The following is a 27,901-nucleotide window of genomic DNA, read 5'->3' as shown; positions in this document are numbered from 1 at the left end:
TTAAGAAGTACCAAGGTAACAGGGACAGGGAAAAAATGTCACATGAATGACTCATGTTATATGTTATCGAGTCGTCCCGGTTCATTTTTAATCAATCGTTTTATTCACTTATAATACTTGTTCAATAAAACACAAGGTGTTGCACAAAAATGAGTTCATGCCAAACATAATCTAATCCATCTTTTATTGTCGCCGTTTTGTTCTATACTTTTACAAACACATCCCTTATTATCTATATATTCGATTGTCCAGTTAAACAATACTTAAAACTCTTGTAACTTCAAGAACTATTTTACATCATAATTCAAGATGAATTGAACAAACGGACAGAACTGATTAGAAGATCGTTGTGGAACTACAGCGGCCTCAGTGCTATCTGCAAAAATGTATTTTTTTCTTTCTCTAATATTTAGTAGGTGATAGTTTTACAAATTAATGGACAAAATAAGGTGCTGAAAATATGGGTTGTATCGGAAGAGTTTATTTCAAAAACGCGACACGTCCATTTTGAAAAAGCTGAAATTTTGCACTACAGAAAATAGTACAACGGCTGTTTCTAAAGTGTATTTTTCGCTTTAATGTACTCTCAAGTTGTTTAAATATACAACAGCCGTCAAATAGTACTTGCTTTTGGGCAGTCAGGAGAGAGAAGGATTGGGAAAAAAATGGCGTACATCGCGCTTTGGAAAAAAACTCTTCTATAGTCAGTACCATTTGGAGAAACCGTTTGAAACTGTTTGATATGATTTGTGTCTTCTTTTCATGAGGCAGCCATGTTTGTTCAGTCACATGATCCCAAAAGAAGACACAAAAGAATAACAAGACGTAAAAGTTGGGTATTTTACTGACATAACCGCAGCGGTCGATTTTCTAAGATATTTGGGAAAGCAACCATTCGAATATTTTTACTAGTCAAAGGTTTTAGTAAAACAAATCTGATGAAATTGACTACTTCCGGGTCACGTGATTCAGAACTTTGGCTCTGTGTAACTTTTATGATCCATATCGGGGTAACTTTGACTTCAAATTACGTTACATGTAAAATCAGTTTCCTCCATTGATCAGTGCCTCCATTAAATTTCTCAGTACAATACAAGGTTGAATACGAAAGTCACTCTTCCTCTAGAGGGCGCCCCAGATCGATATACAATCTCGAGTCCGTCTTCCTCTGGAGGGCGCCCCATCAGGGGGAAAAATGCCATAATATTTAACACCCTTACAGGACAGTACTGATTAATCAGAATGCATGTGAAATAAAATAAACACAACTTCTATTACAATTTTTTTGAGTGTCCCGAAATGCACATTTTAAGAAGCATAAATACATAAATCTACTTTTGCATGTAAATTGCAAGGGGTCGTTTTGATGAAAAATGGAAATGATGATTCTAATATTGGGCGAAATTGTACATTGATTTAATCTCTAGGAAGATGGTAATAACCTTCAGTTAGATCAAAATGGTTGTGATAACTATAATTAAGGGAAAATTATTGAGCAAAATGACAATTCAGATAAATGCAGCAGAAAGAGGTTTTCGTAAACAATTTCACGTTCAACATTCGCACGTGAAATTGGAACGATAGTTTTTTCCTTGACATCTACGGTGCCTAATAAAGGCCAATGCAGCTGTGCGTTCTGAACAAAAGTCCGTGTGCTTATGTTACATAAAGGGTGCAAAGTGGGACATTTTGATTATGGTTGGGAACGGATACCGTCAAAAAAACCAGCTGTGGATTACGAAGGACGCATTTTTCTGCCACATTCGTTTTCTTTTTCTAATGAGATCAGTTTGCTCTGGTTAGAAAACTTGCAGTTTGGGGGAAAGATTCTTTTGAATATAGCTTGTTGGTCACCCTAGAGAATGCTGGCGTTTTACTATCCGAAAGCATTGGTGTCGGTGACACCATCTACATACAGCATGGTAGGGCCTGCTCGACATTCACCAAAGTCCTTTGTGAGTCCTAGATTTCACAAATGACCCAGGTGATCCAGGCTAATCTCCTTTTGGAGAAGAATTACATCGTACCACGATAAAAACAATATATCTCCCATGATTGTCGCCCCTCACCGACCGAATATTACGATTTAAGTTCCAGTTTTGTAGTCCAAAAAGTCCGGTACAGCCATCTCTCTGTATTCTGGTTTGGTCCGCTTCAATCCGGTTGAAACCGGATCGCACGATGGCTATAAATAGATCGTATATCTCTTGCGTGATGATTAGCAGTCGACCAAGCCCCTGCCCTTCCAGAAGTCGGCCATGCATTTGTCTTTCCTGGATCTCCTCTTGGCGGCGTTGGAGGCGCCGTTCATCTCGGCCTGAGCGCGTTTACTGAGACCCTCCTGTAGTATCTTGAGGTACTGTGGCCGGGCGCGGTTCAACAAGCCCATGAAGCCAATACTTGCCTACAACAGAAAACAAAGTAGAAAAGAAAACAGAGAGTTCTTAAAATAATCCTCACTGATGAGTAATGGACCTAATTCTTAAAGTTAGTATATACATGCTTTCCAAAATTTCGATTTTCTCTTCTGAACGAAATTGAAATAAATATAATGTCCTGTAACAAATAAATGTGCTTGTTTGTTTTTGCAGGCCTTTATACAGTATTAAAAAGTCTTTTTAAATGGCGCGCTCCATTTCCAGTTCAGAAATTGGGCACACTATATTCTGAACGAATTAGGAGAGTCCCGCTCTTAATTCAAAAGTTGAAATAAATTATTTGATTAATTGTCGTGGGCCGATTTTTTTCGTGCGATGTCTCATTGGAAAGCTCATAACTAATGTAATGCTAGAAAATTATCAGTTCAATTTGAAAATCTATGTTTCAAGGTGCCACACCCAAAAAGCACGTATACACCAACTTTAAGCGAATGGGGCGCTTTAAAGACCTCATTTTGGTAGATTTTAATCCAACGTAGCGTCGTGGCTACAGCAAAAAAAAACACCATCTTTTACAATCTTCATTTTTCTAAAGATTTCTAGCTAAGTTATTTAACTGCTTCAATAAACGTTTTTATCTAGAGTCCGCTTTTTTTTCAAGTTACAGCGCCCTAAATTGCACAAAAAGTGTGGCCTAGAGCGCGCCCTCAAGCGTTTGTCTAAAAAGATACCACTTTTTTCTTCTCAAGTTCTTGCATAGAATTATTATTGATTTGCGTTTCACCATCCACTTTTCATTGCATACAAACGTACTGAAAGTTTCACGAATAAAAAAGAAGAAGTTTACCCAGAGAAACGGAACGTAGGCCCTATTTTGCGCGTCTTATTAAAAGAAAACCATTGACTGGAAAGTTCACGAACCCACTGCGCGTGCGCGAAGGGAAGTTTATGCACGAGACAGAAAGACCACCATTGAATTGAGTAAACGTGAACATTAAAAGACAGTTACTGATCATAGGGAATAAACAAGGACATCAATTCGGTTTAATGTTGACGTCAGTTTGATGTAATGTCCACATGAAATAGATTAGAAAGCACACACAATTTAACAAGGAAGAAGCAATTTTAGTTAACCGATAAAACTAGACAAATTTGAATTGGCAAATGTCAGTTGGACAAACAAACAAGCAAGAAAGGGATCAGCTGCAACCAACCAACCAACAAAACTAAAGGAAAAAGGACACACAAAAAACCAAAACAATGCAGTAACATTCCTGTACAGGTCTACAACCAACCCCCCCCCCCAAAAAAAAAAATCTCATTCGTGCCTTCAAACGAAAACGACGTGAGCCGAGAACGGATCACTGCCTTAAACACGAGCGAAAATCGCCGCTTTCGTGCGTGTCCCACTTCTTGCGTTTTCCCATCACATTGTTTTACCGTACACATATCGGGGGGAAGATATCAACGGGAAATGTATCGGGTTCGGTTGCTCCACCTACCCGGGGGCGACACCACCACTTAAAATCACGGGAGTGACTTCCGATAGTATTTGCGCAGTCGGGCCGGGCGCCCGATGTTGCAGTTTTCACCCTTCGGCGACTCACAACGGATAAACGAGACGGGTCAAACGCCGCATGTTTTTTTCCTCAATCTGACTTTTTGACACGGGACGAATTTTACGCCACAGAAACCTAGATTTTTGTGGGTCAACTATTTGGACGCGTGGATGTTGAGACAACACTCGCAGTGTTTTAATCCACTTTGACACGATTTCTGTGGACTCGCGAGCTGGCGAGTGGGCTTGAATCGAGAGGGAACATGACGTCCAATCATGTTGCAAATATAAGCTCGAGGAGATGTCGCGAAAAGGACACAGACGTACCGATGGGAGCCCGTCGGCTACCCGATGTGCCCTATAAACTCCCGATATGACTTTTGCCCTTTTCGCCGACAATGCTTACATGTTGTATGTATCAGTCTTAAAACAAAACCCGTTTTTAGCTGCGGGAAAGCAACTCTGTACAAGTACTCATGTTTCCCGTTGGTTGGTTGGTTGGTTGGTTGGTTGGTTAGCAACAAACTTCACCAAATGCCTTTTTTTGGCAATCAATCACCTTGTTTCTTAGGCCCTCGCGCAACAACACGTGCTTAAGGTCTCCACTGACCAGATTTATTGCAGTCGTTGAAACTTGGATCACGAGGTCACTCATTTCGCATTGGGGCCAGCACTGTACTGCACACAAATTGGGTGTTCCACATGCTATAAAACGCTCCATGCACCAACTGACGTTCAACAAAATAATGGGTATCCTTTTCAATTGACAGTCATGACCACGTGAGTAATTGTGCATTAAAAGAACAGACTTTTACATCATGAACATGACTTATGGGCCACAGCAGGGCTATTGGGCCGCAGCCTTCGAGATCATTACGAGCTTGTTTAAGTGCCAAGATCTAGACACAAGTTGAGCGGGGCTCTTAACGCAATTTGATGACTGAAGCTCTGAGGGTGCCTACGGGTAGCAACACCCTTGGGTGACCAAGTTGGTCTCTGAACACCAGGCTTTTGAGTGAGCAGTCATGTAACATACAGGGCAGTGCCGAGAGCGCGAAGCTGATTTTGGCGCCAAAACAGAGGCTCGAGTTCCCGCCCAAACTCTCAACAGAGTGACCTCGTCAGGTTAAAAGGGGGACAACGGATATTCCAACTAATACAATCTCCACTTTTTTTTACTGCACGGAATTTAAAACCGTTTGCAAACAGACATGGCGACTGTCTGGTATCGCCCACAAGCATTGACCAGGAATGAACCGTGTGGAACGTCGCAGGAGGCAAACATTGTCACGAAGACAATTTTTATCCATCTTTTTTTTTTGCGGGAAGTGTCAAATCGGATTAGTAACCAAGACTCCCGCTATGAAATTACAACAGGTTGGCTGGCATTAGGGCCTCCAGTAGTTAAACATAGCTCATATCTTCTTCTTCTTATTTATTCATTTTCATGATGAGTTGGGCCCAACTGTCCCCGTCAAGCATAGTGTTGGAAAGAGATGGACCGCTCATAAAAACGGTTGCATTTCCAAATGCGAGTTATTATTAACAAGTCTTTATTTTCTCGGCACTTCGGTATGTCACGTGTAATCAAGAAACTCATCCACGTGTAAAATTGTTTTGTTTCTTGAAGGGACAAGCAAACTAACATAATAAAGCGCTGGGGATCTGGCCCGACCACAAAAAAAGACTATTTCTGTTCCACCTGTCTTTCGTCTTTATTGGGTTGTCAAAAGCTTTCATATAATTAACACGCATGAGCTGAAACATCTGATAAACGTGGACGACACCAACGCAATTGGCATGGTGAATTCACTCAGGTTCGGCTAGATCAGACATTCTTTGGGTTCAATATTATCATGAAGCTTTTAAAATCATCTTACTATCTTTTTGCTTAACTAGTAACATTAATTCTGGGTACAACTGTTTTTAAGCTCTGGCAGAAGCTTCTTCAAGTCACTTTGGTGTCGGTCGGTCGGTCGGTGGGTCGGTCGCCGACAGATTGACCAAAAATATTTTACAAAAATTGAGCAAATGCCATGCCGTCGTCAGTAAATGCACTCTAAAACTTGTTTGTGACAATTCGTAAAGCTGTTTATGAAAAAGTTGTAAACGGAGGCAAGATATGTGCAGTATTGTTATAGTCACGTGGTATTTTCTGCAGTGGTTGGACGGTATCCAGAAGGAGGCTATGAAATTTGACGAAAAGTATGGTGTTCCATATGTGCCATCGGCGTCGCATTTTTCGCCAGAGCTTATTGTGCACTCGCACTTGTTTATCATAATCTACCAATGTTAAGCCTGTACTTACTTATAATTCACGTAAACACCATTTCAAAATAATAAAGGCATTTGTGATCCAACAGTGCATGATCGCAATAGTTCTTAAACCACATGTAATTGAGAAAACAGCTTTTCGTCTCTGTTTTAAAAGGGCATCCTGATAATTACAATAGCAGGTATTGTCTTGCCAGATGTTTGTCCTTTCTATTTTTATTCATCATTTTGTTCAGTATGAGCAACTTTCTTAATGTTTTTTAAACGTAATTTAACCGCAATTCAGCTTTTGGCTGCTATAGTTGAATAAAACAACAACCATTTCAAATCAAATCAAATCAAATCAAATCAATCCAAATCAAGGGTGCATTAAAATATGTAGTCCGGAAAACATATGTGAAAAATCTTGACTTTTCAGTGTCCGTGTGTAGTATCTTAAAGGTAGAATATATCATTTTGACCCTATCAAAAGGTAACTGACGAAATTATTGTTGAAAAGCACACTTGGTTCAAAGATAGTAATGGCACTAAACTGCCTGTAAAATTATTCTGTTGATATGCTGTCACTTTGAAGAAAGCAGTAAAAGAAGGTCATTTCCTAAAATGCGTCTTAAGACGCATTTTTGGAAATTTCCGTGAGTAGTTCGTTCTTAATTCGGCGAAGCCGTGAATGTATGTGCGCAAGCATTGACACGACGCACACGCGCGCGGTTGCTATAATTCGTCGGTTCATCGCGCGACATCGCGTAGCTGCAATCGGCTGAATGCGAACGTGTTCCGGACGCTGATTTCAGGCGCAATTCAAAACATGACTCGGCAACATTTAAAATAAAATCGAGATCCTAGAATATTGTTTTCTTAGATTATACAGCATTCATTGAGCTAAAACTCCATCAGGTTGTTAAGCAACCTTCTTTAGATTTTGAGCACTTTTGTTGCTTCAAACGTAAAAAAAAAATGCAAATTAATGATATTATACTCTATCTTTAAAGGGCGCGGTTTAATGAGCTTTTCATTGATACCTAATCCACTCATATAAAGACATGGATGACTGAGCACCATTGATTTCAATGTTTAAAAATAATCATCTGCCAAGCTCGGTTGAATCTGAGCATGGAGATGAGGTGTCCAAAATATAACACCGCCACTGTGCTCTGATACTCTAAAAAAAAAAATAATAAAAAATATATAAAGAGTGATGACTCAGTCTTAACGGCCATTTAAAACCTTGCAGTGTCGTGGCCATGATGACTTGCAGGTCACAGGTCATGCAAAATCTATCCAATCAGAGCGTGAAATCATCAGCCTGTCCCAGCGTCCTGTTTGCAGGGCGGGAAGTACGAGCGAAAGATTCTGGGTCAATCTATGACTTGGTACTTTTTGGAGTATGACTCTGTGTTGCAATGGGAGGGACGCACAGTCCACAGGGATGCGCAGTGATGAATAGCCAGCTCATGCCAACACTATAAATCAGACCACTTTTTGGCGAAAGATTATGAGCTGATGTTTTGTAACTTAATAGTGCTCAGTCATCCGTGATTGCAGAGGTGCAAGTAAGGCATTTAAGGCGCATGTAATGCGCCCAATTGGGCTACAAAACGCGTTTTAAACGAAATGATGTTAATTGGTTACATCAGAGCATTTAAAAGTAGGATATTAATGTCCACACAACCATTCTTTAATAACCAGGCGTTTTGTGTTATTCTTGCAAAAACGAATTTCGGAGGTCACAATATTTTGACTCTCAAAAATCGAACTGTTGGGTGCTAGCCGTGAATGCTGCCGCATAATGTTCCAGCAGTGCATCGTATTCTGCGGACGTGCGAGAAACAATATTTGTGTATTGGTGCTGTGTGTATTATGTGTCACACACACAACGTGTACCGTACATTGAAAGGACACGGCTGGAAATACGTATGTGCATTCCTCAAAAGGTCCGCCACGTCAGAAGTAACCAACTCCGGGATTTTTCGTCTTTTTTCAGAGATGTGCGACATTGGGTTAGTTTCCTTTTAACCAGACTTTGACATCGAATGAGTAAACATTCTAAAACATAAAAAAATCGTCTATTTCGGGGCGTAATGCCCCTTTAATGAAAACTTATACACAATCCTGCTACCACCATGACAACAATGTTCAGGATCATATCAATATACTAATCCATTATTTTCGGTTGACCTTTTTTGATATTATCCACAGTGACAGGAGCCGACATTTTATAAGCCATCAGACAGAAATGCATGCATCAGATATCAACAGAAACGCAAACCAATTTATTTGCGATACCTACATTTCAATTAAATATTAAAATCTCAATTCTATTTTATCGTTAACCGGCACATTGCAGTCTATTTCCCGCGGCGGTTTCGGCGCGTTTTAACGTCGTTTCCCGCCTTTTCTCCCTGTCTCGATATTTCATCCTAGATATTCACTACTAACAGTTCAACTGTTTTGATTGAACAGCCGAAAAGTCTGAAGGAAAAAGCAAAACACCAAAAGAAGTGTGATATAGTATAACAGACGGCAGAAGCTTAAATGTGACAAAACAATGGGAAATATTGATAAACGATTTTGTCAAGAGGCCCTCCAGACAACTAAAAAGGCGCGCGCGGGAAGAAGAAAAAAAAACCGCGCGAATTCTTCCCACCGATTTCAGTTGGCACGTAAAGGGCAAAATCCTTTTTTTTTGCCAGAACGCCGCGGAACTGGTTTGAGTGAGCTTAGTCGAGCTGTCTTAGTGGGTCAAACATTCACGATCACCCCACTCTAAAAGCGACGGGGATTGAAACAATGTCGCAGTTGCAATGCAAAAAAAACCGGTTGAATTTAGATGAAACGCCATTTTGCAATGGTAACGGCTTTTTTCGTCCTGTTTATAATGAAAGGCGGTCCTGCATAAATCCAACAGCGACAACTGAACAAAAAAACATCTGAATAGAAAGTTTTCTTTAAAAATTAGAACTGAACGCCTGTAATTCCATAATTCCTGTCCGTCGACAACGTCAGCCATTGCTGCTCTGTCGGGGAATACTTTCAAAAAAACGGACTGAAAAACGTCGGTTCGCGATGTTATTTTCCACCCGTCCGAACTGACGATAATAGGGACTTAGCGGCCAAAGCCACATCCAACTGCACGTTCTAAATGGAAATGGGACTTGATTGCGCCATAACAGTCAACGATATCTGTAAGTGAAGGGTTTTTAAACAGAAACGTATGGACTTTGCACTGATGAAGTTGTGGCAAAGCTTTTACGAAACAAAACAGCCAATTTATCAGGCAATTTGTTTTCTACTTACACTTCATGTTTTCATTTGTGACTTTGATGTAGCATTGGAATACTCAGCAAAATTATGCGCTGAGCAGAAATCGGCCGATTACCAGTCACAGCAGTGTATACCTTATGAGGTTTTGGCTGGTAACCTATTTTTGCTTAGCAGTTATAATCTGTGCTAACATGAAACTGGTCCCATGTCTTGTAGATTGTGGCTGCATACACGCGCAGTCAAGTCTCCTTTGTATTTTCAACGTGTAGTTCAGTGTGCCGTTGACCATCGAGGTTGCAAGCCAGTATTGAAATAAGCCCCAACTTTCCCGCGCGGAGCGAAATCACGATTTGCATGCCCTCAAATTCTCCGTCATGCAAGGGTGTTTGCGAGCCCTGCAGTTGAGGATTCGTCAAACTAAAACTTTGTGTTTGTAGTTCTGTGAAATTTGGATGAAAGAAGGCCCTAAAATTGCTCTATTGTCCAATGGATCAAAGTGACCCTTTTTCAAAATGGCGACCGTCCTCAGGACTATTTTCAGAAGTGATCATCTTAAGAGTAAAATTTTCCCCTGACGTCATTTTATTAATCTCCCCGCCCCCCCCAAAAAAAAATGAACAGAAAACAAAAGATGATGATATAAGCTTGAGTTTGATTTGTGTCTCAAACACCTTGGAGAGTTGTGAGTATTTTCCCCTGGTTTTATTTAAGGGTAGAGTCCATCATTTGTAATTTGTGCATTATGTTCGTTTGAAGCAACAAAAATATTCAAAATCTAAAGACGGATGCTATAACCTGATGAAATTTTTAGCCCTTGGAATAATTTCTCAAAGAGTTCAGTGCCATTGCTATCCTTAAACCAAGTAAGCTTTTCAATAGTTATTCGTTCAGTTACTTTTTTGGATGCAAATGATGTACCCTATCTATAAGGGAGGGCATTTATCATTGGGGTCTATGGCAATTTATTTATTGGTCAGCACCCTTTATTAATCACGGCTATCGTCATTCTGGCCCCGGACCCACGCACTATATCGCAGTGACGCCGACACTTGTGGTCAAGGGACCTCGGGGTGTATGTAATTGATGAGATGGCCAATCAACGTCAAAAATTGATGGGTTTTCTTTTACGCTTGAGAGGCGGCCTGCGCGTCAAGCCTAATTCGAGCTGGCATCAATCAGACCCTATAAATGCCCCGTCAAATAAACCTAGCAAATAGGGAGAAAAATATAAATAAATATAAAAAATTAACCACGATTGGCTTTTAGAGTCCCATCATATATACATTTCAGCCATCCGTCCATTTTCCAAAGTCTACACGGCCTCAGAACGGTTCAACAAATAATGAAGTCAAACATATATCCGAAAAGGAAATATTTGCTCACGGAAAAGCGAATATGCTAAAATAGGTTTGTGACAAACGCTGGGATAAGAAAAAGTAGAGAATATTTATTACCTTACTATCAAATTTCGTGTTGTGATAGGCGAGCAAGATGACATTTTTGTTGATGGGAACACCTTTTTACAGAAAATTTCCAAACTGTTTTAAGAGGAACTCTTTTTGGGGGTAAAATACTTTTAAAAAATACTAAAAAAATTCGTGTTCGTTGGTTAAAGAGGGCCGGTGTATAGTCCTCACTGACTGATTCACTGTCACTTATGAACCGGGCAGTGCTATTGTATAGGGTTACTCTCATACCCGTACGCAAATGAATGAGCAACATCCGACCTTGTGTGGACCACGAATACCTTTTATGTGAATAGAACAGAATTGTATGTGCGTTTGTGACATGTCTTGTTTAAATAAAGGAGTTCTATTGTTAGAAGTTGTCTGCATAAAGGAATTTTCTTAAAAAAAAATAAAACTTAGAACGATAAAAGGTGTTTTTCTTTTTCATCTTTTGACTCTTGCCTGAAGCCAATTACCTGCCTGTGTATCGGCGTGTCCAATCAGTGTCTATTGTGCCCCGCAAAGGCATTATGACTGTAATAACAGACATAATTATTATTATAAGGCAGGGCCTGCCCGTGTAGATACGATTCATCAATGTCGTGCTATAGGTGGACAGGGCCCCCGTTACGGGTAATTAAATCTAAATCTTGAATAAATTTTGCCTTAAAAGCCCCTTTGGTCGGTCGCTTGGCCTTGAGGGTTATAGCGCCGGTGATCCGGCGTCAATTTCAATCGCAAAAATCTCTGCAAACACAGGCCCAAAAAAAAATTGCAGGGATAAAAAATCCTCTCGATAACAATGCAAACACACCTTGAACTTCGCCATTCTGCCGAAGGGAGGGGGATTCAATTAAGAATCAAACCAGATTTCCGGGGGAAAAATATTACTTCTAGGATCGTCAACAACAGATCGCTATTGACGTCAAAAAACTATCAATAAACGAAATTTACTGAATCAATTTTTCAAATTATTGAAAGTTACTGCAGTTTTTATTTGTTTTGTCCGAATGATTGCGTGTGGCGTAAAACACGTAGGCACGAAAAAATAATTATGAAAACCTTGAACCACGAATCACAATGCTAAAGAAATGTGTGGCTATACTGTTTGGATTGTTGGTTTTGTTAATATTTTTTATAAAAAGAAGTGTAAAATATTTCTGGCAAGCAAGCTTAAAATTTCAGCGGGTATTCCGTGCCTTTGCGGAAAATTAAATAGACAAAAATACCAATAAACAGAAAGACGGAACAAAAATACTGCGCTTTATTTTGAAGATATCGATCTGTTTGTTCAGAGTTTGTAAACATTTTTCTCTGAAAAGAGGTCTGAATAAAATGATTGCAAAATAAAACAAGATAACCAAATTTTAAAAATAGATACGTAGCGAGTTTGCAAAGTTGATGAGCTGAGCACTTAAGTGAAATATAGGTTTTCGGGAACTGTTCATATCTTTTGAACAAGATGACATCCATATACAATTTTTTTAGGAAGATACTAAAACTGGCTGACATTTAATCTCATTTTCGATCTTCGAGAATGAATCTAGGCGCGCAGGGTAACGGATTTAGAGCATCTTCAACGACTTTAAAAATAACATCTTGTCAGCGGATACCGAGATTGTTTTCTTTATAAACATCGCCAAGACTGGCAAAAGAATTCTCGCTTCGATTGAAAAAAACCCGGGCCGCATTGTTGAAACTGGGCCACCGTTCGCACATCATGCATTACGCAGTAATTCGGTTGAGTCTCTGGAGAAACGAAATACAATTTGGACCCAAAAAATTGCAGTAGCAGGAAAAACATTTGGCTAAAAACTGGATCAATCTTTAAATTATCACTACATTTTTGTTGTTTTTGTTTGTTGTTTTAGTTTGTGTGGTATTTGCAAAATGGATGGGTGTGACGATAAACGCCCGTTGTCACAACCTAATAACGTACAGTAAGTTAAATACAAATTTATCACGATGTTAATAGTTCGAATCCCGCCTGGGCCAACATGTGGATTGGGTTTTCAGTCCCTGCCTGATTCCGTGGGTTTTCCCCAGAATATTCTTCTGGGGTTTTCCTCCCACCTCTAAAACTGTAACTTCTTCTCATTGTCTCCTCTCTACAGGTTTCTTCAGGCTTGCGAGCTACAGTGCCTAGGGCGCTTTTGAGGAATCCTTGGTTTCATTACCAGAAATAAATAATAACAATACTAACGAAAACTGATCATGAAAGTGCAATAAACTTTAACACGCAGGATGGTTAGAGTTTAGGGGCGTGGTCGGGGAGGGGTTTTTACACAACACAAACTCGACAGTAAACACTATTTTGCTAACTTATGATTTCCTAGTCAGACTTTGACCTTAGGCACATTATGACATTCATGCAGATACCGTGAGTATCTCCCTACGTGTATATCTACACTACCGGAAGGATATAAATGCACGATCACACGGACTCCTTTGATGACACCGAATTTCCCGACCGACGAATAGTACCGACTTTGTAACCGAATACCCCGCCTCGCCGCTATCTCTCGTACCGTTGTAAAGCGCACGCTGTGTGTGACGCCTTCGGTTCTTTTGTCGAGGTTTTCCTTTCTCGAAGTAACCGAATACTCATTCGGATAATGCTCGAACACAGAGAGTTTTCAAAGGGGTTTAAACAGAACTAGATTCTTAGGCTTGTGAGAATACGAGAATCGGATCTGTTCAGCATTCGACGAGGACTCTGTTTGGACGCGACACGCCTATATTCATCTCCAAATTGTTGACGAGATTGAATATCGATTCTTGACAATGGCGATGCTGTAGTACCGTGTTTTTTTTCGTGGCGATGTGTACGAGAGGTCACCTAATGTCCCGGAATGTAATTTCACGGCGAATGCGGTTCGCAATCGCATAAAAACAAGAGCAAGAACGAAAAAATAAAGGTTGGAGAAAGAAAACTGAACGTAAAGTAGGCTAAGATGGGGGTGGGGGTTACTCCACTGAAGAAGAGCATCAGTCCGAATGATGATTTACAAAAGGTAACAATGATACAAAACAACGATATGTGGGTGGAAAAACCTAAAATAAGAAGAGATATATCATTCGTGTCACATCATGTCTGTCCTGTCTTTAGCTGTAGCCTAACAAGTAAGTGTACACGATAAGCTCTGGCCGCCTTGCGCATGAAAGTCTTGCCTGAAATGATTGTGCGTGGGACCGCCGTCCCACGCAAAAATCACGCGCTGAAAATTGACCAAAATTTGCCCCCAAGTTTCTCATAAAAATAACATTACTGCCTTTTATCTTGCCTCCATTTACACAATTTTCATAAACAACTTTCCGAAGTGTTACAAACATTTTTTGTTAAGTATTTAATTTCTTTTGTTTGCTTTTTTCCCCATAAATTAAAATTTGGTAGTTATATTTTATGGGAAACTTAGAGGGCTCGTTTTTGGTAAATTTTCCGGGACAGACATGCAAAATAAAAGCGCATGCGCATCGATCGAGACAAAGTCTGTTTACTTCGTGAAGAGTGTATTTACTGACGACGGCATGGCATTTGGTCAATGTTTGGTCAAATATTTTTGGTCAATTTTCTGGGACAGACAGGCAGACAAACAGACAGACCGACAGACCGACCGACCGACCACCAAGTGACATGTAGCAGCTCTTGCCTGAGCTTAAACATTTTATAGGCCTACTCTTTATAAAGTAAAATGAAACTTCTTGCCCAGTTTATTGGTACTAAAAATGAGAGTTGTCTTTTTGTTCAATTACAATTTAATTTTGTCGCAAAAAGAAAAAGACAAAACGAACAAAGAAAACGATCAACTGAAACGTGCTTTCTGCTTCGAGAAGTTGGTTTGAAATGCGTTTTAGTTGGGTATAGTATTGAAGGCGCACTATCCGATGGTTCTCTAGATGATCATGAGCTACTAATGGAAAAAGCGAGTTGCTGGTTCCACCAATGACAACGTGTCTTCAGCTTTTAGTCTCTCATAATAGGCCCAGGTAAACCGATACGAACGTAACATATCGAGAGCAGCCGAGTAGCCATCACCATTTTTTTTTACAAAAAAGGTCTGGCCTTCAAGATCTACACAATACAAGTTCGCCAACCCTTTTAATGCTTCAGAAATTGGGTCGTGTGTCTTTTCTTTTCCTTTTTTTTCCTTCACGGAAGCGAAATGTTTTGTCTGTAAAAAGAAGCGCGCGGAGCGGCATGCATTTCGGTAACAAATTAACGATCGTCCTCCGTGTCATTCCGGAGAATTTAATCATGTTTGGTAAAGACGGTGGTTGTCACACGAAAAGGAAAATGCTCTTAAATTTTTGAAAGGAGGTTAAAAAGCTCGTATGTTTGTCACAATTCTTGTTTATCAGATCCTTTAGCAACGGAGATTTTTTTTTTACAAAGACGTCATCTAATTACCAAGAGGAGTAACTCAAAAGAAAAGAAAAAACAGAAAAAAAAACCACCAGAACAAAGCTTCAAGGTTTCAAACTTGATTTTCGCATAATTTGACCTTCTTTTTTTAAGATATGGTATAAACCTGATGAAGAAAGTGTGCAGTAAGCTTACATCTATTTACTTTCTTTAGCACACAACCCGTCGACTATCAAATATCCGGATTTAATGCATCATTGCCCATGGATGTTAAAACTTCACAATTTCTAAATCAGGATAAAATTATGAAAATGACAGTGATGTTCGATGAAATGAATAAAATATCATTACATTTGTTTCGTGTTTTCGATTGAAAAACTATTTTTCAGTTGGATGAACTTACGACAATAAAAACTTTATTCTTTTTTAAAATTTGTTTCAAAACTTTTTTTTATATAATCTTCAAAAGGACTTTCATACTTAAAATTGATTAGGCCACACATTTTTTGAACTCTCATGCAACTGATCAAATTTGTTGCGCATATTTAATTCGCGGGAAAAAAAAGAATTTCTGTAAAATGAAACAATGACATTTTGTAGAGAAGGCGAAGCACACGCACATGTCTGTTATAATTTCACTACGCGTGTTATTGAAATGTTGCCTGCGCTGAACGCACGTGCCGGCCCACAATTTATTTTTTTGGCAACTAATAATAGTCACCGACCATATTGCGCATGCGTCACTTGTTAATGGTAAGGTTCTCGGACTTGACTGTCCTTTGAAAAAAAAAAAATCCTCTAGAGCTAGCTATGAATCTGAAATAAAAGGTGAGTTTAATATTTTTCCAAAGAAGGAATTGATTTAACAAGATTAAAGAAATACAGCCTTCAAATCAGGTGACATTATTTCAGTCACGTGATTTGTTTCACGCATGTCTATTAAGGTAAGTGACCGTACTTGATTGCAGAAAATAAAACTGCGGCCGGCCCTTTAGTTCGATCGTGTGTCGTGCAGGACTTTTGACTCCGAGAGCCCGCTCGATAATTTCCTCTCGAGAAGTCGGAAGTCCTCGTGGATGGCCATCATCACAACTCGGGCGGTGGGGCTGTTTTCAGAAGGATACCGGTACGCCTTTTTTATCAAAATGGGTCTGAACTTCATGGCTAGTCAATAAACGCAGCACGCGATGCTTGTGATTAGCTTTAGGTTTGTGTTATAAGACAGATAATACCAGTGGTTTATATGGCTTTGCTGTTCCATTCGTGAGGGCTTGATGTAATTACTTGCACGCATGAATGGAAGACGGGAGAGAACATCAACGACAACGACAACAACAATGATAACAACGACAATGGCAACACAACAACAACAATGACAACAACAACAACGACAACGACGACAACGAAAATGACAATGACAAAAAAACAACAACCACAACGACAACGACGACAACGACGACAACGAAAATGACAATAAAAAAAACAAAACAACAACATCAATGGCAAGAACATAGACAACAGTGACAACGACAATGACAACGATAACAACAATAGCATTAGGAACGAGAACAACGACGACAACAACAAGACAACGACAACAGCAGCGACAACAAAAATGAGAACAACAACAACAATGAGAACAACGACAACGGCAATGAAATCAACAATGATAACAACAATAACAATAATGTAATCAACAACAACGACAACAACAACAACAACGTCGACAATAACGACAACAACAATGACAATGAAGAAAAAACTTCAACGACTGCAAACGACGAAAATGAAAACATCCACAATGCACATAACGGCAACCGTTACATCAACCTCACTTTAACGAGAATGATGGCAACGGCATAATGATCATACCACGGTCTCCAGCCAAGGTGCAAAGTACTAGTGGCACTTAATGACCATGAATCAAAACTAACCTAACATTTATCTTACTTTAGAATGAAGTCGATTGCTTGGATTAAACAAACTTCGCAGGCAGTAGACCTTTGAAATTTCCGGGCCAAGGTTCTTAGCTTTTTTACTCCGGATCCTCGATGTAAAAATCTAGATCAGATCTCAATGATTTTAAGAACCTGTTTGTTTTAATAATGGGTCGTTTTAATTTCAGAATGATGGATATTGCTTGACGAAAGTCTCTGAACACTGCCTTTTTGCAAATGAATGGTACATCTTGTTGGAACGCCAAAAAAGCTGGTTTTTTGCAGTTTTACTGCTTGATCTCAAAAACGCGACAAACAATTCATATGAAATTTTGCATACCAGTAGAAACATTCACGCTTCGCACACGTGCAAATTTTTAACTCAATCGAACGAAGCGTTTCGAAACTACGATCATTAATATTCCACGTTTCCGTCCCGAAATTGGTGCGTTTTTCTATACACGGGAAAACGAAACCGGGAGATTTTTCGGTACCCACGTCAAAAAAATTTACCTTTTTGAAACTGTGTCAAAACGTTAACTAGACGTTATACATCCCCAAAAAAGTGTCGGTCTGACTGTTAAAATAACTACAAAACCATGAAGTCAATTTGGAATTTTTTTGATTGTACAGGTACTCCTAATCGTTGGCCTCAAAAAAGTTCTCCTATGAGTTTCATATAATTTCATTAACAAATCACTGCACAATGGTCATAACGTTTTTGGACACTGTGACCAAGTTCCTTGCCTTAAGCAATTTCAGTGCAATGTTGTGCAAAATCATGCATGTTGTGAAAAAAAGGCTGATTTGGTTTGGGATTGGAATCATTTGCCCTTGAGCATTAAAATGTGATATTGCCATGACGACTGATAGCCAGTCAAATGATTCCAATCCCAACTGCAGTCCTTTTCACAACATGCAGGATTTTACACAGCTTACATAACACAGCACTGAAATTGAATAAGGCAAGGAACTTGGTCACAGTGTCCAAAATGTTGTGGTGATCAATTGACAATTGTGCAGTGATGTGTGACTGAAATTAAATGAAACTCGTAGGGGTTTAGGCCAAGGCTTAGGAATTTTTGCACAATCAAAAATTTGTAAATTGACCTCATGGTTTTGTAGCTATACCAAAAAATAGTCAAACGGACAAATTTTTGGGACATGCTGTGGTGTACAAACTCATTAGGGTTCGTTACGAAGAAAAATATGCGACGTGATGTTATAGGGGAAATGAATAGACGGGGATTTTACGGCTGTGAGAAAAAAGATTGTTAACTCCTTCATCATTACAGGTAACGTAATTATGACCCTAACGTAATTACGTAATTACGAACCTGCCGTAAGTCACTGACCAAACGAACAATACCATTACGACCTAGTACAAGTTACTTCAGATAGGTGCTAGACCTTTTCTCTGTTTGCTCAAAAAATGTGACTTTGTCCGTCTTTTGGCTGCGAAGAAAAGAAGCGAGTGCACTCTAATCTTGCGTTACGCGGAGTTTTATTTGAACGCTTGTAAGACTGGTGTATGGTGGGTGTCGGGTATTTGCCCAGACTATCCTGTTTCATACGGTAATTTTCCGCCGAGTGACGGCGCTGAATGTGCTGAAATGCCGATGGGCCGTGGCAGCTTTTTGCTCCATTGGTAAAAGGAATTACGGCTCCATTTCAACCGTCAGATTCCAAAAAAGGAATTTGCCTCATTTGCGTCTTGAATGACAACTTCGTGGGGGCGAGACGGGACATATAATTCCCCATGGCAATGTCCTGCTGGTTCAAAGTCGGACGCTGCGTTTGTCGCATTTTAACCAAATAGTGGAACATCATTAACACAGTATATGGCAACATTGTATATCATTGGGGACGAGGTTGGAAATACTGAATGAACCTGGGGATGTAGGGGATACGTGTAGACTCTCAAGTGTTCTCATTGGACATTTCGATGTCACGAGGTCCGAATAATCAATGTGATTGGTTGTTTCCTGCAAAGAACTGATACTGTGGATGTTAATAAGCTTGCACCAACAATCTCGGAGGTTGCTGTTCCGATATTTGCCTCATCATTGATAAAAAGCACTTTAGCGTTCTGGCAAGGTGCATTTCTTAAATTTGTAGGTCTCTTCTTGGACGATAGCGCTCCTTGCATCACTGGCAAACCTTGCACTTGTGTAGGCCCAATTATTTAAATATCACTGGCAAACCTTGCACTTGTGTAGGCCCAATTATTTAATAGAAAAAGGCAGCGCACTTTTGGTAGCAGCATCTGAAGCTCAAACTAAATTCCATCAGACGGAAAAATAAGAATCAAGTTTTGTCCCCTGACGAAGTTACCACTTCCAATTAGGATGAAGAAAATGTCATCCCGTAGAAGTAGACCCAATGTAAGTCATTTTCCCCCCCCTTCTCTCTATCTATGATGAAGGGACAACGTTGGCCTTAACAGCCACGTAACACAATTACCTTAACAAAGAGTCTTCATTTTGACAATAAGCAACGAAGGTCGTAGCTCAGCACCGACCGAGGGAAAGTAATGGTTAATAAAGTCAGGCTGGGTTAGGTCGGATGTAATCGGAATGATTCAGAGGGGAAAATAGAAAGCAGCGACAGACAGAAACTCATCTTCAAAATAAATTAGCTTTTCCTTCCCCGCTACCGATTAGGATCGGAATGGAACGAAATGGTTAGCCGGTGCTTGACATTTCTTTAAAAAACGGGATTTAATTTCAAAAAATAAATTACACATGGAGCGACTGTAAGCTCCATTAGACCCGTGGGATTCATAAATATAACGCAGGGATGATTTTTGAAATCGGCTGAATTTCTCGAAAATACATTTCTAGAAAAACAAATTGTTCGGGGAGTCCGTTCCTACCAAGTTTCATCAGCAATCACTTTCAAAGCATAACTGCCGTTCTTAAATGTTCATGACGGACCATTACTCTATTGGTCACGGGCTGTCACGTGGGGATGATTTATGAACCTTTTGAAATACCACTCAAGTGGAATCAAGTTATGAATGATTCTGTAATCGTAAAAAGAAAATTAAGCCAACTCCAAACTATTTTCTTACAACGATCTTTTACAATTTCTAAACATTCAATTAAGTTTTAAAAGACCGATTTTTAACAGCATAAGCCAAATGAGTCTTTTTTTAATATTGAATTACCGACCGTAATTTCGTACCTATAATGGTCGTTGGACCTTAATAAACAAAACGTTTATCAGAACTTGTTAGTCATGCCATGAGCTCTTTCAAATTGGCGGCCATGTTTGTCTTGCACCCGAACGCTACACAATGCACAACACACAGCACTTGGATCATTAAAAGGCACCAGCCTATCGCCTTGTCGGCCATTTCATAGTTATGGTTGGGAAGAATGGTTGACGGTTCCATTACAGCCAATACAAACTCTACACACAAAAGGTCGCTGCCTGACCTAATAAGGGCTGATTTCCTGTTTTGTGCTAATTATTCCAAACCAACAAATCGGCGGGGGAGTAAATAAAGGACTCAAATTGGCGCTGACAAATCGGGTAAAAAAAAAGGCCCGGGGCAGGTAATCAGTCGCGGGTCTACAACCCGAGAACTCCGGAGCGAATCACGGGGGAAGGACACGTCACCAGAAGGTACAATCCACGGGGATAAACCGTCATGACAGCTCGGTACGACAACAGAAAAAGCAAGGCGCTGTTTTTATTTGTTCGGTTGGTATTATCCTCGACTGTGTTTGGCGCGAGCCCACCACCTCCGTGCGAGACTTAGGATGAGATTTTCACGAGGACAGCGCAGATGCGAGCGCTCACTACACGGGAAGAACAACCCGCGGCACGGCGTCCGTTCGTCAGTGACTGATCGCTCCTCGCAATTGACTTTGAAAGGTGGATCCTGTATCACTAAGACAAGGACGTCCTCGACTTAAAAAAAAAATCTGAGCCGAGTCCGATTCAAACCGGAAAGAGTTCCTCCGGAAATCTTCAATTTTTTAGTGAGGGTCATTTTGGTTCGGCGTCGACTTATCCGCGCTGTTATAGATCCGGAGTGATGGACGGCGATAGCGGGAGAATTAACCGCATGCCGAGGTTTTATTCCCCTCAAATATTTCTGGCTTGAGGGGGAAAAATCCCGGTTAGCCTCGTGCACTGCATAATAAAACGATCAAACCATCCGACCCTCTCTTGCGAATCTTTTTTTGATTGATCGCACATATCTTTCGAGACAAACAACTTCCTTTTATTTTTTAATTCTTCATGTATGTATAATCACAGTTTGTACAATGATCCTCGCACAATGACCCTAGACACGCATGCGCAAAATGTGACGCAACAATTCTCAATTAAAATCCCTTAAAAAAAGCTTCATTTAGCCATAAATAACAAAAACAAGTGCGAGTGGCTCTGGCCGTTTCGCATGCAAGTCAAAAATGCATGTGACGCTCGAGAATGAGACGCCGATGGTATGTATGGAACACCATACTTTCGATTGACAATTGATAGTTCAAATACAACAGAATTTACTTTCAGACGTCTCAAACTTTCCAAGTGTGTAACGCAGTTTTAGATTCACGTAATATTTGACTCCAATCACGTGATATATTTCACGCATGCGTGTTATGCATGCCCAAACCGACGTCGATTTTCGACGCACGCGCGCGGCACGGAGTCCTAAATTTACGATTGTCATGGATGTTCACAAACATTCAAAGATACACGCAACACGAGTGATTACAGCGCACCGACGTAACGTCTAATTGCAGAGACCATACATCACTCGTCACTTCTTTCCGGTGTTGCAAGTGAAATTGATCGCCAGTTTTTTCCCAGCCCGACGGCTCGGGATTCATTAGCCCAAAAAGAGTTGAAAAAAAGTCGCCGTGTTTGTTTGTATTTCACCAATTTCATACACGAATGTTGTAAAACAAGGATGTATAACGGTAAAACAAAAGTATAATGAGACGTGTTTTGGTAAACATTTAAGCGCGCTCGCGCAGTTTAATTTCCTCTAAATTACGGAACGGTGCCGTCCAAAACACACACAAATTGTGTGTCTGTTGGCGTATACAGTTTGTTGCCACATGCATGATTGATGGTTGCATGAAATGGGATCCCGATTCCTGATTCCTTGTTCACTCCAAAAACCAATTAGCTCGGCCATCGGTCAATGAAACGCTCATTTCAGTCGCTGGTTGACGTGAAAAACGGCGGATTGGAAAATGCATTTCCAAGAGATTTTTTTTGAAATGCACTTTTTTTCATAGACTGTATTTAAGAAGTAAAGATATTTTTTTTATCATCATGTTAGCTTGGCCACTTCAGTAAAGACGTATTTCAAATTGAAGCCGAGGCTCTTGATGCTGAGCCACTGTATGAATTGAGGACCTTTTCTGTTTTTAAATTCTCAACAAAAGACAGTACTGAGACCTCGGTTTGAGTGTCAATTTGGCATTCGTCTATTGGATATCCATGTCCTAGCATTACATTCACTGTGTGGACTTCCGAACAAAAGAGGTCCACATAAACCAGGTAGCAGCGGCGTTGTGTGGACTTGCCAACGTCCACACAGTGTTCCCCCTCTCTGGAAAACAGGTTTAGAGGCATTTTTGGGTTCGGTTTATCGGTGGCAAAATGAAGAGAAACACTACAGGGAACCATAGAAAACAATTGGGTGGAAAGAGTTCTCACAGTTTAAGAAATATGAGTTTTTTCACTGGTTTTTCTTAACTACACGAAAACAAAAGAATGTCCACACTAGGTATGTGACGTTAACATGAACGGGTGCGTCTTGTTCACACATGGTCGTGTAATAATTTGGGGAAATATTATTAGGGGAAATATTTGGGGAATTGTGCCGTTGATGACACAAGCATGGCATTTGGCACACAGTCAGAGTATGTCATGAGAAAGATATTTGGCTAAAGGGCCATCGCAGATTTGTTGGTTGAAAAACAAGCATGTTTCAAAATGGCTGCCATTGCTTGTTATTCCACCTATATTTTTCAAAGGACAAATCTGCGATGGCCCTATAGCCAGATATCTATCTCATGACATACTCTGACGGTGTGCCAAATGCCATGCTTGTATCATCAAAGGCACAATCCCATCACCTATCTGCCTAATACTAAGCCGCTGAAAGTACATTGTCAGGGTTTAAAAGGGGTCTTGCAAGGGTCACGTGGCTTTTTATAGACAAATAACACGTGACGTCTGACAGGTTGCCGTCAGGCCAAGCGTCTTTCTCATGTCCCCCTTCCCAATATTGTGCATTGTAAAGGCATAATTAATTTTTTTTCCATGCATTTTCAGTTGTTCGTTTCCAATAATAACCCCACTCAAAATCCAAAGAAGAATGTTCCAAACCTAACCTGTTGAAGTTGCAGCTCAGTTGGTATTACACCTTCCGAGAAAACAGTGAAAAACCATTCACACCTTTTTGATCACGAAACACGATTTCGTCTATAGCACTCTTTATTTAAAAACAAAATGAGTCAATTGACTGATCGTTGGAAATCACCCACAATGCTTGATTTCTTCTAAATGACAGCAAGCCAGACGGAATAATTTCACGCGGTGTTTAGTACCAGTACGATCTTTAATTCAAGTATAATTCGGTAGCTATACTTCCGAAATATATACAAATGATCTAGGCACTATGTGCCTTTAACGTGATTTTATTTTTAACACCGCTAGTTTTTAAAACATAATACACGCATGCGCAATGTGGAATGACAGCGATTTTCATCTTCGCGTAGAAGACGTAACGCGGCCACAACATGCAAATTAGTAACCAACTGTGACAGCGAATCATAAATTTCGTCTTCGTTCATCAATAAATCCCGAGGCAGCCATAACAATCGTATTTTCTATGTTTAAATCTCGATGTAGATTTGCAATTTGCAACATAAAAACAAACGAGTATCATTCCCTCTAACGACAGGCATCGTCCCATGTTTAATTCCAGCTAGCCCCAGACCATAAATTGTCCCGATCGCGAATTCTCCCCCCGTTTTTTCCCTTGCCGTTGTTGTGTTCCGGTTCTTTATTTCACGGAGTATATCGTCTTTCATGTTTTTATGAAGAAAAAAAAGAAGAAGTCTATTTTAGAATTGGCCTATTTTTGCGTAGGTTTTTTTTTCAATAATACAAAAATACATACATCGTAAGCCTACTTTTCCTTTCAGCCTATTTTGGTCACAATCCACCTTTTTATATACATACGTCATACATGATCGATTGAATTAAACAAAAATGGGAGTTTAATAAAAACAGGAATCGTCAATGGCTCGCTACAATACATTGGCTGAACACTGATAACGGTACGTTTGGAAGCTCAGGCCTGGCCGATTCCATTAGCAAAACGTTCTTATCATTTTAAACATGCCAGAAAACCACCGCACATTTGAAATTACAGTTTCTTTAAAATTGGCTTACTTAAGAGGCGAAAGTTACGTGAAGTAGGGAACAACACAAGCTTCAACAAATTTGCTAATGTGTTAGAAAACAATCAAACAAATAAAAACGAACGCTGATGTGTGCTGCGTTTGTTTCCCAATAGATATGAGCTTTTGTTGGATACTCTAACTGCGCGAGCGCAGATTTTACGATTGAAATTCGAGATGAAAAGTCAGCCGTTTTAATAATTGCGACGTTTCAAAAGGCATATGAAATATAAGAATTTTTTTCTGAAGTACAGCAGTCTGAAAACTTTAGTCAGCACTTTTATATAAACATTGTGTATATGCTTTATGCAAATCGGTATATGCAAATCGGTACTTTACGCATGCGTGCGCATGTTTTAGGACCGTTTTAGCATTTTGCACGCAGTCAAAGACAAGTGCGCGATTGCCCGCGAACATACAGGGTACACGTACGGTTCACAACTACATTCCATATGATTCGCAAGATGAAATCGACCCCTTCGTTATTGTTGTTTTAATCCTCCCAAGGAAAATGTACTTCGAGTGAAATGATGGGAAAAAAATCGGAAAGCTTTTATCTCCTCCGTAGTTAACCACATGGGTTGCTTTTCAAAAGAAAAAAAAAAACCTGGAAATATCTCGTGATGTTTTTAAGCGCCAAGCCAATTTCACTAAAATGGTCTGACAACATGTACACGGTACATTGACTTCTATCAGCGATCAGGCGGCTGTACGCACCGGCAGATTCCGCCATTTATAACGGCGCAGGTGGTGGGATTACAGCATGTTAAACGGTTACCATAGTTACAAAGGAATGTAGCTACGAAAATATTAATCAACAAAAGATAGGGTTATTTTTAGTTGTAAGTTCACTGACACTGTAGGTGTGAATACAACGTTTAAAATGAAAAAAAAAAATACCGGTAGAACGAAAGTAGAATCGAGCTATTTCAGAATCGCGTGGGAAACAAGAGCTTCTAAAAATACCTTTTATTCAAACTAGATTTTTAAGCTCTGCAGGAGTTTCTACATGTCGCTTGGTGGTCGGTCGGTCGGTCAGTTTGTCTATCCCCGAAAAATTGATCGAAATACGCCACCTAAGTTTCCCATAAACTATAACTACAATTTTTTTAGTTTAAAAAAAAAGGAAACAAAATAAATAAAATACTTAAAGAAAACTGTTTGTAACAACCACCGTTTTAAACTTCTGTCCACGGATCACAAAAAAAGTGTGCGTTCTTTCAGCAAAACGAAAACAATTCACACATATCCCATGTTTTCGTTTTGCTGAAAGAACACTGAACTTTAATTTGTGTGATCCGTGGACAGTATCCTTAAAACGGTGGTTGTGTTTAAACCTCCGTAACTCAAAAAGTACATAAGTGATTTGAATTATTCTTGTACTAAAAGAAAGCTTATGATTTGGGCTTTCATATCCTAAATTTTGAAAGCGCTACATGCAGAACTTCACTAAAACAATGGTCCCGACATTTGGGTTTCGTTTTTTTACTCATCCTGTATTTGAACTATGTGTACGCAGCGGTGAAGCAATGTTAGCTAATGAAGTAAAGCTTAGACTTTTTTAGGTGAGCAAAACGGTTCGATTGTTGATATTTCGACGCTGATAAAAAATGTAGGGCTTTCTCATGGATGGCTGGCAACCTTGGTCATGCTGCATTCCGTAAAAAAAAACACATTGGCGGTTCTTGATGTGTGCATTCGGCGGCAGTGATACAATTAAGGCGCTAGCGGAAAATTTACAGTCAACAATGACTGAAAAAAATAATGGGCGCCTCTGCGCAAATTAGGGGTACCATCCATATACGCCTAGGTAATAAAACGTCAGTAATATACCACTGGTTTGTCTGCTTTCGTGAAGTTCTGATGTTCAGACGTATATGACCAAGTTAATTTGCGTGGCTAAGCTTTTGTTCGTAGTTGCGGTAATTACACAATGATTGCTAGGGCCACTAGGCGCTCCCTTAATTATCTTTTAATTGTTCTTTTGCACGAGAGTGGTTTGGCAAACTGCAGAACGGGGAGATAATGAGGTTTTGATCTCAACTTTGCTTCTTTCTTGTGTTTTTTGTTTGTTTCGTATCTGTCATGGTTTGGAGTCTCGCGTGTGATGAATTCGACGTAATTATTCGAGAAAAAAATGCCATGAGAAAAAAATCAAAGGTCTCAAAGTTTGATTGTTAGAGTTGTTCCACGATGACAAAAAGGGGCTATGAGGTAAAGGGATAAACATAAAACTAGCTTAAATTGACAGCGGGCCTTTTTGAGGGGTTTCAACCGGTTTTTCTGGTAGAACAAAAGCTTTGGGTGAGTTTTTGATAGAACAGATGATTTTAACACAAACGGACGCATTATTTTAAGCCTAGTGCCTAGTGAAACAAACAAACAAACAAACAAACAAACAAACAAAACAAAAAGGAAGCCGTCAACTAAGAAAGCATTAAACGACATTAACTGTATCTGACAACATGAATAAGCACGAAAAATAAAGACTACTAGAAAAAGGTACAGAGGTAAATAAGACATTTTTAGCGTTTTGTTTTCTGCTACTTATCTAATTGTAAACCACAAAGTGAAGTACGCAGACAATAATCACCGCATAGTCGGCATGAAAAGGCGAACTCCTAAAGACTTTCACCAATTGTATCAAAATGTCTTTTTCATAATTACGTTCCAGTATGCAAATTGTTTATCAAAAAACAGACATTTTTTTTAACTGACAAAATGACCACAGAATTGTTGCAACGTTTGAGGTAGGCCTATTTTAAGTACTTTTTTTAATTTTTTTTTTATAAACGCCTATAAACTGTACCACAATCTTACGGATCTTGCCAGTACGTTTGTTTGAGCTCAGAAAATGGCCGAATGCAAAGTTTCACCAAAATAAAACATTCAATTTGTAACTGTACTCCCTGCATGCTTGATTTGTTTGACTGTTACGAGAAAAAGGAGAGAGTTTTGATTTTTCAAGGATTGATTTTGGTACTCACCCCTTCCGTGTCTGTTAGATCGCTGTCTCCGATATCTAATTGACTGACAACCAGGAGAGCGCAGAGCGATAGAACGATAAGCCGGAGCAGAGGTGAGGCATACATTTTGGCGGGAACAGGAATCACCAAGGCCGGTGCCAGTAGAAAAAGGAGAAGAAATTTGCGCGGGAAAACAACGCTGGATTTCTTTGTGGCTTGATTAGTACGTGTGTGCTGTTGCCTGCTGCACTAGGTTCACTGCGTTACGTCTGCTATC

The 27,901-nt window shown here is 39.8% G+C and overlaps 1 protein-coding gene across 1 annotated transcript; it reads right to left on the bottom strand.

Moving 5' to 3' along the window:
- Positions 1–150: 150 nt before the first annotated feature.
- Positions 151–27,901, bottom strand: LOC119732103. Its single transcript, XM_038205490.1, has 2 exons — positions 27,646–27,901; positions 151–2,404 (listed from the first exon to the last, which is right to left on the bottom strand). Exons 1-2 carry the CDS (start codon positions 27,748–27,750, stop codon positions 2,219–2,221), a joined length of 291 nt encoding a protein of 96 aa, XP_038061418.1. The 5' UTR covers positions 27,751–27,901; the 3' UTR covers positions 151–2,218.

The sequence above is a fragment of the Patiria miniata genome, unplaced genomic scaffold, assembly GCF_015706575.1.
Source record: "Patiria miniata isolate m_02_andy unplaced genomic scaffold, ASM1570657v1 HiC_scaffold_24, whole genome shotgun sequence".
NCBI lineage: Eukaryota > Metazoa > Echinodermata > Asteroidea > Valvatida > Asterinidae > Patiria > Patiria miniata.
This window is presented reverse-complemented; position numbering and strand designations above follow the sequence as displayed.